The sequence below is a fragment of the Microtus oregoni genome, unplaced genomic scaffold (assembly GCF_018167655.1).
Source record: "Microtus oregoni isolate MIOR12 unplaced genomic scaffold, Mior012 000030F_ref0000283, whole genome shotgun sequence".
In the NCBI taxonomy this organism is placed as follows: domain Eukaryota; kingdom Metazoa; phylum Chordata; class Mammalia; order Rodentia; family Cricetidae; genus Microtus; species Microtus oregoni.
In genome coordinates, this window is record NW_024543089.1 from 25348291 (window position 1) to 25365576 (window position 17286).

At 35.2% G+C, this 17286-nt stretch overlaps 1 protein-coding gene across 1 annotated transcript in view; it reads left to right on the forward strand.

The window, feature by feature from the left end:
* The window catches only part of LOC121465332 (ephrin type-A receptor 3), a 99049-nt gene extending 86441 nt beyond the window's left edge, over positions 1-12608 (forward strand). Inside the window, exons 13-14 of the mRNA XM_041678553.1 lie at positions 6072-6227; positions 12359-12608. Of these exons, the coding sequence (XP_041534487.1) occupies positions 6072-6227; positions 12359-12464 (262 nt within the window). The 3' untranslated portion in view covers positions 12465-12608. The remainder of the gene's footprint in view (positions 1-6071; positions 6228-12358) is intronic.
* Positions 12609-17286: the final 4678 nt, after the last annotated feature.

Sequence of the window (17286 nt, forward strand, 5' to 3'; positions counted from 1 at the left end):
AAGGCTGAGAACCACTGTGGTTTTAGAGTGATAAATCTGAAATTGTAAGAGGCCTGTTGATACAAAGATGAGGAATAGGACAGAAAATGTAAAATGATACCATTGAGATATTTAGAAGAAAAACACAATTATAATTTTCATCTTTGGAAAGGAAGCAGAAGTCCTTCTCCTTTGCTTTAAGATTCAGAGATATCTTTATGGAAATGATCATGATGGAAATGCCATTGAAGAAAAAATGGTTCCAAAAGGACAGGTACTGGAAGTAGAAGTGGATTATCACTTCTATCTTGTTTTTTTACTCAAAGTCTTAGTGGTTCTCAACCCTTTGAATGCTGTGACCCTTTAGTACAGTTCCTTGTGGTGACCCCCTCCCAACCATAAAATTATTTTCATTTCAACTTCATAACTATAAATTTGTTTCTATTATGAATAGTAATATAATATCTCACTAATATATGTATAATAAGGTCCCGAAGACCAAGTCATATTGATTTAATGGAATTCATTGTAAAGTTTGCCTCTCATTGCCTTACTCTTTATGGAAAGCTCATGTTAATGAATTTACAGTACAAATAAGACCAAAACCAAACAATGCTCACCATTTCCCTGTTAATGGTCATAAGCAAATCTATTTTATAACACTTTCTACCTCTGAGCACATTAAACAGTATTTTTCAGAATAGCTGATGTTTTGACAAATACTTTGTACTTCAAGATAAAGCCTACAACCAAAAACCAATTCTGCCTTATTCCTCAAAATGACTTCGATCTCAAATTCTGAACTGACAGGGTGATTTTGCTCTCTGACAAATATAATAAAAAACCATTTTACAGGGAAACAAATATTCCAGATACCCAGGCAATTTCTTCTTAATAATAGCAATCTTAAAATGAAAGTAACTAATTTTACTATAGAGTTATTAAAGTGCACAAGAAGCTATAAATGCTCAAGTTTCTTTTTAAGATAAAGATATTTAAAATAATACAATGGCCTTTTTCTTTGACCCTTTACTTGAGTAGTGATTTTTCATTGGGAAACAAAGAAATATTTATTCTACATATAAATCTGAATGAATATATCTGTTCAAGGTTATTTTCCATTACCGATGGAAAGTTCATATATTTAATAGTATTTGGAATTTTAACTTAAAGATGAAGAGATCAAGGTTAGCATTGATCCATATTCAAATAAAGTAAAAATATAACATTCCTACTCAAATATAGTGTACAGGTATCAAGTTGATACTTAAACGTAAGTTACAAAAGGTATTGAAAAAGATAAAGGAAAATGGTAACAATACTTTGGCTTTAAGAAATGACTGAACTTTACCTGATATTACTTACAATAAATAAAATAAAATTTAACTATTTTACAGCATGCATCTCTAATATTAGTGATCTCTCTAGATGCCATGGCATCAGCTCCTTGGTTGAAAAAAATATATATCATTAATAATCTTAGTGCATGGACTTAGAGCCATTTGCAAAGAAAAAGCCAGACAAGAATAACTCCTGATTCAATCCTAACGAATCCGGGGCTTTATTGAAACAACCTTATTATCAGGAGGTATTCCTGGACTTGGCAGTTGGAAGCTGACATTTGTTCCCCACTACCTGGTACTAATTGGTATGTAAGCCCTGGCAGCTAAAATAGGACTTGATGGGAAGAAAAATATGTGTACCTCTTTAATGCAAGGGTATGAAAGCCCATAAAAGAATAATTCACAAACCCAAATACAAGGCGGGAGCAAGCAGGGGAGGAAAGTTATTTTTTGCATCCCCTGAGCAAACATGTAATTTCCATGATTTCTTTTTAATGACTGCGGTCTGTGGCCAGTAGGCACTGATTTATGAAAAGCTGTAAAAGATCAGGTGGAACTCTGTAGGACATCGTTTACAGCTGCATGGATTGAAACCTATCTAATTTGTCTAGTAAAAGTGTGAGCTCACGGTGCACATCACCCTGCCTATAAATTTCCCCTTCAGACCCCAAGTCTGGGGCTGGGTCTAAAAAAACCTGCTGCCTGCAGCTGCTCAGAATGCTGGATTCCCTTGGTGCGCATGAAGAGACATCACAGGCTCTTCACAGTGAGAGACAAATTCCTATCCATTGATAAACTCTCCAGATGTCCTCTCGGAGGAGGAAAGGAACCAATTTTTATTTGAAATCCCTAGAGAGATCCTGGAAGTGGAAAAATGATACTTTGCAGGACCGGTTATTCTGAGGTCACCGGCATTAAAATTAGGTTCCTTTTTTTTTTCTTTTTTTTTTTTTCTTTTTTTGTCTTGGTTGTACTTTGATCCAAGTCATAAACAGAAAAACTCAGCTGGGGTCACTCTAATCCCTAATCCACACGTCCTGTTCTATTTCAATTTGTTTATACTAATTTTCTCCAACTTCTTGTTGAGTCTGTCCAAAGTGTTGAGTTTAAAAATACAAACCGTCCTGCGCTGGGAAGAAAATGTTTCCCATTTTGCTATTAGGCACACTTCATAAATATCCTGAATAAATGGCCTGGGGTTTGATTCTTTGTACCCACAAACCCATAAATAAAAAAGTATTGCTATTCATGGGACGGAGAGACGACATGGGTTCTGTGCAACAGCTACTGGAGACATGGAAACTGGTCTGTGTGTGTTCACATTCTAGGGTCTTTTTATATTTCTCACATTCAAGGTGCTTTTGTTTCTCATTGTCTTGTATCTTAGCCTCACTCATTTTTCTTATAAAACTTTCTCATACTTGATTTATGTTTTTCTGTGCTCTTTATATATAGGAAAGATGATTTATCCAAAAAAAAATCCATTGTTCAGCTATGTGACAAAAATGAGAAAAATAGAGGCAGAATGAAATATATTATTGCGCCTTATTTCTTAAATTGGTTTGAAATTTGAAATTTTTAATCAAACTATCTTAATGTATCTTTATAATTTTATCTCAAATTATAGGTTTCTCCAACACTGAACAATAATATGAGGGTCTTGGGCAGGTTCTGAAATTCTCCTTACCTAAAAACTCAAGTTCTAAACCAGTAAGATGACTCAGCAGGTAAAGGGGCTTGCAGACAGGACTGATGAACTGAGTTTTCCACCATTATCCACATTAAGGTGGACAGAGACAACAGACCCTCCTCTGACAGCAACACAGGCACTGTGGTACAGGCATCCACAAAACATTGTTCTCAGACACACACACACACACACACACACACACACACACACAGAGGGAGAGGGAGAGAGAGAGAGAGAGAGAGAGAGAGAGAGAGAGAGAGAGAGGAGAGAGAGATGGGGCTGGGGAGAATAATAAAATAAAAATTTAAAAATCCTGAACTTTGTACTTTACATGTATACTTTTGCATGTTAAGGGAAGATGAAGATGATCAACATTGGTAAATGAAACTTCCCAATTAAAAGAACATTTGCGGTACAGAGTGGGCACCTTGAGGAACTCCGCTCAGAGCCGTTTTCTTATTTACAGAAGGAACATCGCCCTGCAGGGCCTACAAGATAACTGGTGATTGCTTTCATGTGTGAGAGAGAGAGTGTAGATCCAGAGCATTGGAATGTTCAGTTACTTAATAAGATATGACTACAATTAACCCCAGTTAAATTTGCTTCAAAAAGACGGGAATAAAAAGCATGCTAATTGTCTTCACTTATCTTGGAGGCCTCTATATCCCCAAGTTGAGTTCCCATATTCCTAAACGCTGAATTTCAATACTTCACGTTATATATTTATTTTAGACACATGTTTTTAAGAGGATAAAATAAAAGCATTTTAAAACTGATGATAATGGATATTTTATGCTACAGATTGAATCTAGAATTGTATGAACATGCTCTAAACAAAAGTACATATTTGGTCTTAGGTATTTTAAAATACACTAACATGTCTTAAGAGATGAATAAAGACTAAATCCAATGCCAACTTCACAAAAGATAAAAGGGTTTGAACAATAATTCTGTTGCGGTTAAAAAATGGAAAGGCATGTTTAGAATTACAGAAATGGGACTATGGTAGGTACAGGCTTAATGTAAGCAACATATTCTGTTTAATAATTAGAAAAATAATGACATTAGACAGAATAACACATCCATTTACAAGAGTAGCCTGTGACCTCATAATGAGCTTGTAAAAGTTATTGACTATTCTAATGAGGCCTCTAATAACTGCCCCTTTTCAGTGCTGTTGCTCCATCGTATATATAATATTACACATGATTAAACAAACAGTCACGCCAATCGAAGCATTGTATAAAACGTAGAATTTACTTTTCTAAATTTTCTTCTTGAAGTTTTCAAACTGTTATGGAGACTCAATGACTATTCAACCTATGTCACTATAATAGAAAAACTCTGCAATTATATTGCAACATTGCTCTAAATATAACCAATGCATTTACCTGCCAGCTGTGGAACACCTGTTGTTACTTCTATCACATGCATCCATTTTATGGTTGAGGAAATTAGAAAACCCTCCTGGCCACATAGATAGTATTTGTTATACCCGGGTTTCCTCCCTGACCCTTCACAGCACGGATGGATCAGAGGTCCCATCCTACCATCACAAATGCAGTAAGGAAAAAAAACACAGGAAATCCAATTTAAACAACTTTTCCACCAAATGATGTAGCATAGCATTGAAGAGTCTCAGTTCCAGTATGGGTTGTGTCTAAATCCCCGTTTTGTCTCTTATGCCTTAGGAAACTGAGATTGTAACTTAATTGCTGTTAGTGTTGGCTTTTGCATCTATTACAAGCAAACACCATCTGTGCCTAACTAATGTTGTAAAGGTTAACCCTGATGTCTGTGCAATGTGCTTAGCATTGGGCCAGGAACAATACAAGTGCTCATGAATTTAAAATTTAATCTACAAACAAGGCCCTTGTAACTGCTTTGTTTTTAAGCTTCTTTAAAAAATAAAAGAATAAAGGAGTCAGTAAATTCTTCCATTCTTATGAGACAGAGGACAGTTAAAGAAAGGGGTCACTAAGAGCTCAGAGGAATGAAAAACCAAGCAAACAAAAGCACCCCCATGTTAATGGAGGTTATCCATAGCTTAGTTCTTCTTACTCTTCAGAAATAGAAACACTAGCCGGGCGGTGGTGGCGCACGCCTTTAATCCCAGCACTCGGGAGGCAGAGGCAGGCGGATCTCTGTGAATTCGAGGCCAGCCTGGTCTACAAGAGCTAGTTCCAGGACAGGAACCAAAAACTACGGAGAAACGCTGTCTTGAAAATTAAAAAAAAAAAAGAAAGAAAAAAAAATAGAAACAGTGTCCATCGTTACCTTTACTTTAGTTTTAGATCTTTGCTTCAGCAAATCTGGAACTTTCCAGGATGTGAGAATAGGACTGTGACTCCACAAATCAATCTTAAATGTGTTCAGATGAATGCTGATGAGTGCTGTCAATATAAGTCACAATCTACCTCTATATCTGAATGTCTTTAAATATATACATACACACACACGTGTGTGTGTGTTTGGTTGTGATTATTTATCTGCCATTTTTTAATCTTTTTATAATTTTTACATTTAAATAGCATTAGTAGTATTATCAAAATCTGTGCTGAATGCATGTATTGCTGTAAATGTACCTTATATTTCAAATTCTTCTTCACCCACCAAAGCTATACAATCTATACCAAGAACCTTTCATTTGTGATGGATTTCAAATTGAAACAGAACCCATGAAAAGGCACATAGTTAAGTATTTACTGTGTCGTGTTTGCTACAACTGTATCTAAATGACACCATTATGTTAATTTATTGAAATGCTCAAAAACAAAAAGATATGTTTTGCATGTTTATATGTTTTGCTGGCAAAGTTTTGATGGTGTAAAAAGCTGTGAAGGGCAGAGAAGGGAGCATTAGGTGAGATGAAAATCATCGTCTTCCTTCCAAGGAGCCAGCTTGAACAGATGAAGACTTCATGGCAGATCAATTCCTCAAATAAACAGGAACACTGCATGTAGTCTGGAAGTTCCTGCTGCTGGTGGTGTCAAATTTTGACACTTAGACACTTCAATCACTCCTGATTTCTCTCCTTTGGATGTTTTCTTTTCTTGCAGGCCATCAAACCTTCTTCTGGACCAAAGCAATGTTGACATCACTACCTTCCACACAACAGGTGACTGGCTTAATGGCGTCCGGACAGCACACTGTAAAGAAATCTTCACTGGGGTGGAGTATAGCTCATGTGACACCATTGCCAAGATCTGCACAGAGTAAGTGGCATACTGGAGAGAAAGGGGAGGGTTGTGAAGTCCTCCTCATCATTTATATTTTTATTAATGGATTATACATACCCAATATGTCTAAGACTGATGGCTTACAATATCTGCTTTTCTTCTGAAAGTAGCACACACTGTCAAAACAGAGTAAGGTCCAGGAGTCCTTTGTACAATACCTGTGTTGAAATACACTTAGCTATCTTCCTTTTTATGACAAATCTTCAGGACAGGGTCTTTCTATGTAGTAGGATGTGCTGGCAGATAAATAACTCAAAGCCCCTAAAACAAAACATTATCAAGTACAGTATGTAATCCTGTATATGTGACTTGCTGTGTTTACTTTTTTTTTTTTTTACAAAACTTTTATATCTGTGGTTACAGGAAACCGAGCAATGAGCTAGTAGAGAAAAAAATATGTCAAAATCCAAAAGCAGTTTCCACAACTGCTAAATAACTTCTATCGTCATGTATTATTGTTTACTCCCTAAGAAAACCATGAAAGAAAAGGGAAGTTAAAAAAAGTTGTAAACTGGACTTTTTTTATTTTCTTTAAAGGATTGGTACTTGAGTATGATAATTGGTAGGTCATAGAGGTTGTTACTTTTAACATAGTTTTTCTAGGTTAAAGATAAAGAATAAGCAAATGTGCCACGTTTTTTTAGGAGTCACTCTGAGAAGAATCTTCTTTTTGAGAAACCCTGACTAAAGGAAAATGGTTTTATAGAGAATCAAGTGAAGGACTGATATGTAGCTAAGCTGGTAGAATGATTGACTAATATGAATGAATCCCATGGTTTAATCCCCAGAACTAAACAAAATGGGTGTAGAGGTGCACATCTTTAATACTATCACTTGAAAATTAGACAGAAGGTCAGAAATTGAAGATCATCCTTATCTACATAAAGGGTTTGAGACAAGTCTGATCTACTTAGAATCCTGTTCCCCAAAATAAAACAGTAATAAACAACCAAGTGATCCAAGGGAAAATGATCATATCTTTCGCTTACTCTCAAGCGTATTAAACAAACAAGAAACCAAAACCAAAACAATACAGTTGTCATGTTCTTTTCTCTTTATAAATGAGGTCAAATTTACCTCAAATTGGCAATGTGACAGCATCCTTTTCTCATCTTGTAAACAATATTAGTTTTTTTATGGTCACAGATATACAGACACACACACACAAAGTTCTTCATCTTTGTTATTCTATCATAACCTGTGTATGGAACAGCTCTCTTAACTAAGTCTCTAGTAAAGAAACAAGGAATGATTCAATTCCATTTGTTATTTAGAATCTCCAAAGTGACATGCTTGCCATTACGTAACAATTCTGCGCAAAAGATGTAGACTGAGAGAGCACTCACTTGGTTCTAGAAGCCTCTATCCAAATGTAAAATATGAGACTGTCTTAAAAGATGTTTGTGTTGGGTAGATATCTTCCAAGATGAGCAAATGCTGCATCAGAGACTTTCTCTCTTTGATCTTCACTTTGTTGAATGTAGCTGTTGGTAATTTCAGATTCATTTAAGTCTTATACTCTTCAGCTGAGATGATTCAAAGTTATTGCATGTATAAAGACTTTGAACGTTACCCTGACATTCACTTCAGCAATCTCATTGTAGGGAGGCACATGTTAGATCTCCCTAAAAAAGTACATAGTGTAATTAATACATGCATAAACATACAATAAATAATTTGCATAATCTATATCATTGTGTTTTGATCAGAAACATTTAATATCACAGAACTTGTGAAAGTGTTGATTGTTATTGGAAAGGATAGCTTATTCTCAGAAAGTAAACTTAGCATTAGTTCATCTAAAATACACTGAAAGTCCTGTTTAAAGTGGAAGGTGATGTTTACTGAGTGAATTTCTTAATCAATCAAGAATACTCTGAGTTTCTCTGGTAGTTGTTTTGATCAGCCACAGTTACAGGATATATTCGTGCATTCAAACTTTTTTTTCTTTGAACATTTTTATACATTCTTATTTTAGTAACATAAACAGTTAGGGTTATGATATACAAGACACCTGCTTTAGAACATAGAAGCCTGACAAGGAATAACCACATAGTGAATGTTTTCACCCAGTTGTCAGATTTTCAAAGGTAAAATTATGCAAATGTTTATACTTCATAATGCATAATGAAATACTACACAAAAATATAGGAAGCAGAACACTCTTCATAAGATTAACTGCTAGTTCGTAGCATAAATATAGTCAGCTTTTAGAAGCTATGAATGAAGTAAGGCAGCTATTTGTTCAAAACAGGTGAGCCAAAATTGTCTTTTAATTAAAAATAAGGGATTTCTTTGTGTCCACATTCCTGTAGCGAACAATATTTGCATCTGGATAATTGGTAGATTTGCATTCAGAAAGCAAACTTGCCTTTTCTGGGGGTCTCCATTCCTTCAGGCTTGTTCTTCAGAACCAGAGGGTGTCTTGATTGCTGTTCTTTTGCTGACAAGAGACAACATGACCTAGACAACTTTAAAAGAAATCATTTAATTGGAGGCTTCTTACAGTTTCAGAGGGTTAGTTCATGACTATCATGCCAGGGATCATAGCAGAAGGCATGATGCTGGTGTGGTAGCTGAGACCATATGGGTGATCCCAAGTTGGAGAGACACACACTCAGAAAGAGAGGGGGAGAGACAGAGACAGAGTCAGAGACAGAGACAGAGAAAAGAGAGACAGACAGAGAGAGCTAATGGGGATGGCCTGGGCTTTTTATATCTCACAGCTTACTCCCATTGACAAACTTCCTCAACTCAGCCATACCTCCTAATCCTTCTCAAACTGTCCCACCAGGTATAACCCAAGGATTCAAATGTATGAGCCTATCAGAGAATTCCCTTTCAACCACACAGATATATTAGATGTCTCATGCCCTACTACCTGAGAGCCCTTTTGCCCCTCAGTTTAGGAGCAAGGTATGATCAGTATTTATTGTCTTAATAATGTTTCTGCCCTCTGACACCATATCCTATACCTTATGCATACCTTTGGTAATAGTATTACGGAATTGCAGGATTAAAATAAAAAGAAGAAAATGAGAAAAGAAAAAGAAAAAAATTCTTACTAAACTGGGGAGCAAAGCCCACTGACACGTGTACACACACAGACATGCACATTCACACACACACAAATATACAAGCACACACACTCTCTCACACACAAACACATACACACACAGAAATATATATATATATATATATATATATATATATATTCTCTCACACACACAAACACACATACACACACACACACACACACATGAACATATATACCCAGGCCCACTGTCTTTGATTCAGTTATAAGCAGGGTAAACATAATCAGGCCATGACATTTTCATCTCAGATGCTGAAAGACTATTAACTAGATATTTTAGGTTTCTTTTATATTCACCTTCTTATCATCTGAACTTCAGTGCTTCAACTCCTATGTTCTTTGTACTATTCAGGCTCAACTCAGAAATGATCCACTTGAACAAATAACCCTAGAAATTCTCCTAGAATAATCAGACACCTGGGTAGGATATTGAATTTCTTTCTGCTTTCCTGATCAGTCAACCGAGCCCTATGAAAAGGTCAGAAGAGTTTTTTTCCTCTCAAATAAATTTTAATTGTTTCAGTAAATTTAAGTATTTCATTAAAATGACAGCTACTTGAGTCCCCAAATTTTCATATGAAGCAAAGAAAATATTTTAATGAACATTAATAAAGTATTATTTCATGGCATAGAATAGATTTAGAGAGGTTCTGTCAAAAAAGGAGAGTACAGAGATGGGCAGAATGATGAAAACTGTGGAGATAGGAGGGTATTAAACTTGGGTGATGAACACCAAACTAGAACATCTACAGGCCATTATCATGTATCTTTTGATTCCTATGTGCTACCACCAATCACTTTATGTATGACTTAAAGATAACACAGCAGCCCCTGATTCTGTCCTGGAGCTGTTCTTTAGTCTTGAGATTTGAAGGATGGGATAATCCAAAGACCTCTGCACACAGGGCATGCTATCAAGACTGCAACAGCTGCTAGCCAAACTCTTGACATGGCAGGGTGGTTCAGAGAAGACAAAGAAGTTAAGAGAGTAGACAATCCATTTAAAATGGAAAAAAAAACAGGCAGGGAAAAACTGATAGGAATATTTTGTTTCTGTTCACCAAAATTAAATGTAATCCTCCGCATTGAACCTTTACACATATGGATCCACTATTGGTTTACATCACTGACTTAGGACTCTAAGACACACTTATAAAGATTTCGTTAGAAATATGCTTGAGGATGGAATCTGCAGAGAAATAATGAAGCATGCCCCAAGGAATTTTCTGGACTGTCGGTCGTTGTTCTCCTCTTCTTTCTCCTCCTGCTTCTTCTTCAAGACATGTTCTCTCTTTGTTGCTCTGGTTATTCTGCAGCTCACTTTAAAGATCAGGTTAGCTTGAACTCCTAGAGATCCACCTGTCTCTTCCTCCTAAATGCTGAATTTAAATGCATGGATGTTTCCTTCCATCCATGCCTTCACTAAATGGCACTCAGGGTTGAAGGTGCTGTCAAATTACACAAGAAACCCTGTTCACATAGAATGCAACTGCTTGTGAGACAAGACAGAGAACAAATAAAATAAATCAGAAAAGTGACATAATTGATACTAATAAAATGGGGAAGGAAATAGAAAGACCAAGAAGTTGCATTTCTTGAGAGAATCAGGAAGTTCTCAATAAAAGGGAATGTTTGAGGGAGGACGTGAAACATGGTCATCTGAGTGAATTATTTAAACAAGAAGTAATTCATAAAATACAATCATTTACCTATTTTTCATTGAAAATAGAATTGGTTTCCTTACCATGTTTATTTTAATGACAATTCTTAGCTTAAACTACTTTATATTTAATAAAGATTTACCTTTGGCCATTTAACTACGACAGCACAACAATGAAGGCGAAGGCGACAGGAATTTGAGATGCAGACCATTGTTGTGATGGAGGAATTTGAGATGCAGACCATTGTTGTGATGGAGGAATTTGAGATGCAGACCATTGTTGTGATGGAGGAATTTGAGATGCAGACCATTGTTGTGGTTGAGGAATTTGAGATGCAGACCATTGTTGTGATTGAGGAATTTTTGGAGGAACTGATAAGGAAGATCAGGTCTTAGTGCTTTAAATCTGGTATTGACGGGAACATTAAGTTGATTTAAAAAAAAAAAAAAGCTCCCATCTGGAGGCTGACAGGGTTTTTGCTTTATTGTCTGCCTTAGCATAGCTAGGATTGTACACTAGACCAGCAGGCTAACACGTGGTCTCAGTACAGTCAGATTTCTACTGTAGCTTTGTGGTAGCACAAAGGGTGTTTCAAGAGAAAAAACATAGAAGATTTTGATGTCATGAGACCTGAGAACAAGAAACATGTAATATTGACTTGAATTTTAACTACTTGCAGTCAAAATAGTCAAAATATTCAAAAGACTAGAAAAAAAGATTTCAAAAAGAGTGTATGATTACCTAGTGTCAGTTGGGCTAATAAATAAATGTCCACATTCTACTACCACAAATATATTCTTTCAATTCATGGAGAAAAAGAGTCTGAAATCAAGGCATTCATAAACTTGCTCAGAAATCATTGTAAAATAAAGCCTTACTTCTTCTAGTTTCTGGTGAATAATGAGATTAATGAGTAACAGTAGAACTCAGTCCCTGCCTCCATTTGTATATTTTCTTCTTCTCCCATGTCATTCTGTATGCTTTCTAGACTCTTAAAAAGAAACATACACTGGCTTTAGTATTCACCATTATCTAGTACTCTATTTCCCTAATCTCTGCCTGAATTATATCTCCAAGAAAATCTAATTTTACACAAAGACATATTGTGAAGTTCTGGGTGACAAAAGATTTGAGAAGAAGCATAATTAACCCACTACAACATGTGTTCTCCTACACAAGATAGGGATAGAATTGTCCAAATAGAACAACATATCAGTGCTTAAAAATTTAGGAAGCAAGGTACCAAGCATAGGGATTTATAATTGTGTCCATTTCAAGCTTAAAACTGTTCTCTTTCTATATTCCTCAAAACTCCATAATTGTCATCAGCTATTTTCTCCTATGTTCTACAGTGACATGAAAAAGGTTGGTGTTACTGTGGTTGGGCCACAGAAGAAGATCATCAGCAGCATTAAAGCTCTTGAAACACAATCTAAGAATGGTCCAGTTCCAGTGTAAATTACAAGAAGGATGTGAGAAATGAAGATGCAGCAGCATCCTGAGAATGATGGAAATGATGGAGACACCAGTGAAAGCTCCAAGTCTAATAAGACACTCAGTTATAAGTCCAAATGCCTTAAAATGAAATTGAAAATCTCTTTATTTTCCCCTATCATTTTACAGATAGATGGGTGGGTGAGTGGGTGGGTGCATTTTGTTTTGTAATTGCTTTTTTATGTTAATTGATGGGGTGAATTAAAACTCTTCAGCTCCAAATGGAAGAACTAGTGTAGAGCCATTGATCATAAACTATCATAAAAGTAAACTAAGTTAACTAGCAAAACGGACCTTAGGTTTTGTTATGAATGGCCACAGGATAAAAGACTTGTGATATTTTTATACACAGAAGAAATCTGTAGCAGGTATTTTGTTTCTTTAAAAGCAAACGAAATAGAGGCATTTATACCTCAAACTATCTGGCCATATTTGCTACCTTATCTCTTTAGTATTCTCTTTTTTCTGTTTGAAACATATAGAGATCAAGTATGTAGTTGTTTTAAATACTACACATTTTTAATTGTTACCTTCATTAAGCATACCATGTAAAAACATGTCTTAATTTGGGGAGGAAGTGCATATTTATTTTCTTTTGGATGGTTTTTATTGTTTGTATTTATGCCTTGATGATTTAATTTGGATTTTGTTACAGCCAAGTGCCAAATGCTATCTCAAATTGTCAGCAGTAAGAAACATGTCTAACTAGACCCAGAGAATGATGTGTTCCTTTCTAGAACTGTTGAGCAATTCACTTATATGTACCAACAAAATGAAACTCCTTCCGTGTTCATTGAGTAGCCAAACTAATCACAGCATGAATTATTCCATTCAGTTTTGTCCCTCCCTTTGTCAGTAACTGTATGCTCCTAATTTAGTGTAATATATTGGCTTGTATGTAATAGATTTTTAACCAGATATCACCCCTCTCTTGCTCTGGTGCTTAGAGGTCATCAACTCCTTCCATTCATGAAGGAAGCGTGTAAGAACTCTTTAGATTTGTAACACTGGAAAGATCAAAATGAAGTTAGATGATTACATTGACAGCAACCTATAGGTAAATGCATGAAGCCAAAAGAATCACTGACTTTGGAAAATCTCTTAGTACAATTGCTTAAACTTGCAGAGCTCCTCGTAGAGATGGTAATTAAGCTACTCATCTGCATCACTGGGGTGTAGATTAATTAATAACACATTTTCATCATCAATATCAGGTATATCCATCTTTCAGTCTTCCACTTCAGTGTACCTATTGTGATTTGGGTGCATTATTAGAAGTCTTGAACTTCCACACATATTATTATTCATATCCTTTTTGAAATAGTAGCTATTCTAGCAAATAAATCCATAAATGCAGGCAATGGAGAGATGTCTCATTGTGGAGATTTTAGACTTGCTGTTCTCTAAAGGCCAATTATGAGCATGTTCATTAATATTGAAAGAATGTGCTGAAGCAATACTTTAGATGCTGGTTTTTCATGCTCATATCACCATTTCATATGTCCAAGAAATGCACATGTCATAAGAATAATACATGCTGCACCAAGTATGTCTATATACAGATGGGACATTAAAAAACTACAGCTTACAGTCATTGAGGAAAACTGCCAAATGCTGCTCTTTGTAGATTTAGTATACTAGGAGTTAGGTGTGTCCTTTCAGATGTGAAATTGTATTCCAAGTTTTGGCAATGTTCCTTATAGTCAAATTATGCTACTGGAATTTGTATTGGATTTATAAGAGGATGAACATTTTGGAAATGAGCTGATGAAATTAATCATAAATTTTGTGTGTATCTCCTGAAAACAACTAGAAGAGAATCTACTCACATAATTTACATGTTGGAATATTTGGTCAAAATTTAAATCTAACTTCTATACCAATTTGGTCATATTAGTGTTCAGTCTCTTAGGCAATATTCTTCAACAAAACTCTCAATAACAATGAATTTCAAAATAAGCAGATGATGAAAATTAAATCTATTGCATTTATTCGGATTGAGTTTCCATTTTTATGTTTGGAAGTAGAGGTGGTTTACACAGTACATTGTTCTTCATTTGTCAGTTATTTTATTCTCTGACCACTTATGAAATTACTTTGCATAATCCCTTCCCTGTACATATGTAAACATAACAATGTACGATTCTGAACTGGGGAGTAGAGGTACTAGAAAGCTTATGGCCATCTCTTTGTACAGGAACTACATTGCCTTCCCATAACAATAAGGCTACCACTCCCTCACAAAGTTATGTACCATATTATCTGATTTGTATCTTAAACTTGATTTATAGATTTTATTTATTTCTGGCAATGCACCCAGTCTATGCTGTACTAAATATCTATCAAGCCATGTATAAATATGATATGATTGGCAGTATGTGTTTACTTTAAACTTACATTTTCAAAACATTGTTCATTTAGTTTATGTTGCACAATGTAGATGGCCTCTTACTAATGTAAAATGATTTCTAGTGGGAACATTTATATTTTTATAATAAACATAATGAAAATATTTTTACAGATTGGAATACAGAAGTGGTCTTTGATGTCTTATTTAATATGAAATACATGCTAATTAACAAGATAACGAAGCATTATCTACATCATTAAGAATGTGCTGTTGTTTTACTTATCCTCTTCATTATTGTAACAAAACTCATTATTATCCCAATCTTATAATCAGAACGCTTGGAAAATGATAAGCAACTATAATCTTCATGTAGAGAGTAAATATATTTGTACTAGTTCACTTGATTATGCATCTACTTCACACATACACACACACTCTTTAAGAGAAATGTAAAATTCTTATGTTCTCACACCAGTCCATTTTTCTTGCAGAAACAGAACTAAGTTTAAGCCATATGATCAGGTATAAGTTTCTCATTATGTCTTCTTCCCTTTAGTCTATATTTCTACCTGTTAATTTGAACTATATGTTTTTACAAGTGGAAAATACAATTGTAGTTAATTTTAATATAAGACTATACTATGATTTCTGTGAAATTATCATTGTTCCTTAATTATCTAATCAGAGATCCTAAAGCCTTGCTTTGAATCACAATGGGTAGAGGAATATATTATTCAAACTGGCAAATACTCAGACCTGTATTTTTCCTGGGAGGTCGTGATGAAATTATGCAGAACAATGCTTGCTAGAGAAATTACATATTTCAGGATGGTTCCTGTCCAAAAGGAAGAATGTGGCTGGCATAAAAATAAGCCAGGACAGTAAAGAAGGGTCGAAGAAAAATACAAACTAAATAACTGAATTGCAAGCTACATGTTAAGACACACCTAATATTTGAAATAAAGTAAAATTCTTTCCATTGTAGTTCACTTAAAGAAAGTGATTTACAAAAAAAATGAAAAGTTTTTAACTGAAAGAGAAGCAAATTAAACTAAGAGCCCTGTGCAGGCAGAAGTAATTAGAAAAGGAACACAAAACAAATTAGAAGTGATTTTTGCCTTGAAGGAGAAATAGCATCTCATCATGTTGAGTGGAGCAGAGAATAAGTGGTAACAGATAAGGTAAGTAAATTGTAGGCGGAAGAAAAAGCCTGTTCATTTGTTCTGTAAGCATTTAATCAATGTTATAGTAGGAAAGTGTTTTTTCTGTGAGCTTGTTATGTACACTGGTATTCTCTGAAACATTTAATCCTCCTGTATCAGTTTCTCAAGGATGACACGTGTGTACCATTGAGGTGTTATTACCAAACTGCTAGACAACTTATTCTCAGAAGTTACAAGTCGTTCATTAACCACATACGAAAATTTCAAGAGTAGCCATTACCTACTCTGTGTAGAGGAGAAATGTTAAGCTCAAAAATCCTGAGTGACCTCCTCTAGAGTCTTGTTCACTTTTTTGCAAAAACAGATTTTTGAAACTAACCCCTTGTGATGCTAGTTCCTTTCAGCCTCACCATCATGGAGTTAACACCTGTGTGATGCTACTTTTTCAGAACTCTAGAGCGTATTATGGACTAGGCCTTGTTCTACTTCAGTCAATCCCCGGAAAAGATTAAAGACATAGAAATACTATGGGAAGGTCATTTTTTCTCATATGGTAAAATGTTGTTGACAAGAAATCTTCAGTCTTACTATAGTCATCTGGGCTGAGATTTTATTTTATTATTTATTGAAAATAAAGTATTTCTAATAAAATACTCAGATCACTCTTTCCCTTCTTTCAATTCCTCCCAAATCTCCCCCTCCTTTTTACACTTACATTCCATGCCTTCTTTATCTCATTAAGAAAATAGACAGGCAAAAAAAGAAAGAAAGAAATAAAGAAAGAAAGAAAGAAAGAATGAAAGAAAGAAAAATGGCAAAACAAAAGGAACAAATAAAATAGAAACACTAAACAGAAACAAAAAATAACAGAACATGCATGTGCATGTTCACACACGCACGCATGCGCACATACACAAACACGCACACATGCACAAACCCCATACAATGCAAAATTGGAAATTATAGTATACAAGAAAATATGAGTTCAGTTTAAAAAGATAGACAAAGCAACATGAAACAAAAAAATCTTTAAAAAATACAATTAAATTTATTTTGTGTTGATTATCTACTGCTGGACATAGGGCTATAGGGCCTTCCCATAAGTGTAGTTTAAGTGCACAGCAAGATTCTGTTGAAGAATACTAATTTTTCCTCTACAAATAGTTGTTAATTGAAGATAGCTTTTTGACTGGGCATGGGAGGCTTCCCTTCTCCTTCTCAGTTCCGGCAAAGTATCTGAGCTGGCCCAGTGCATGCTGCCATAATCTCGACT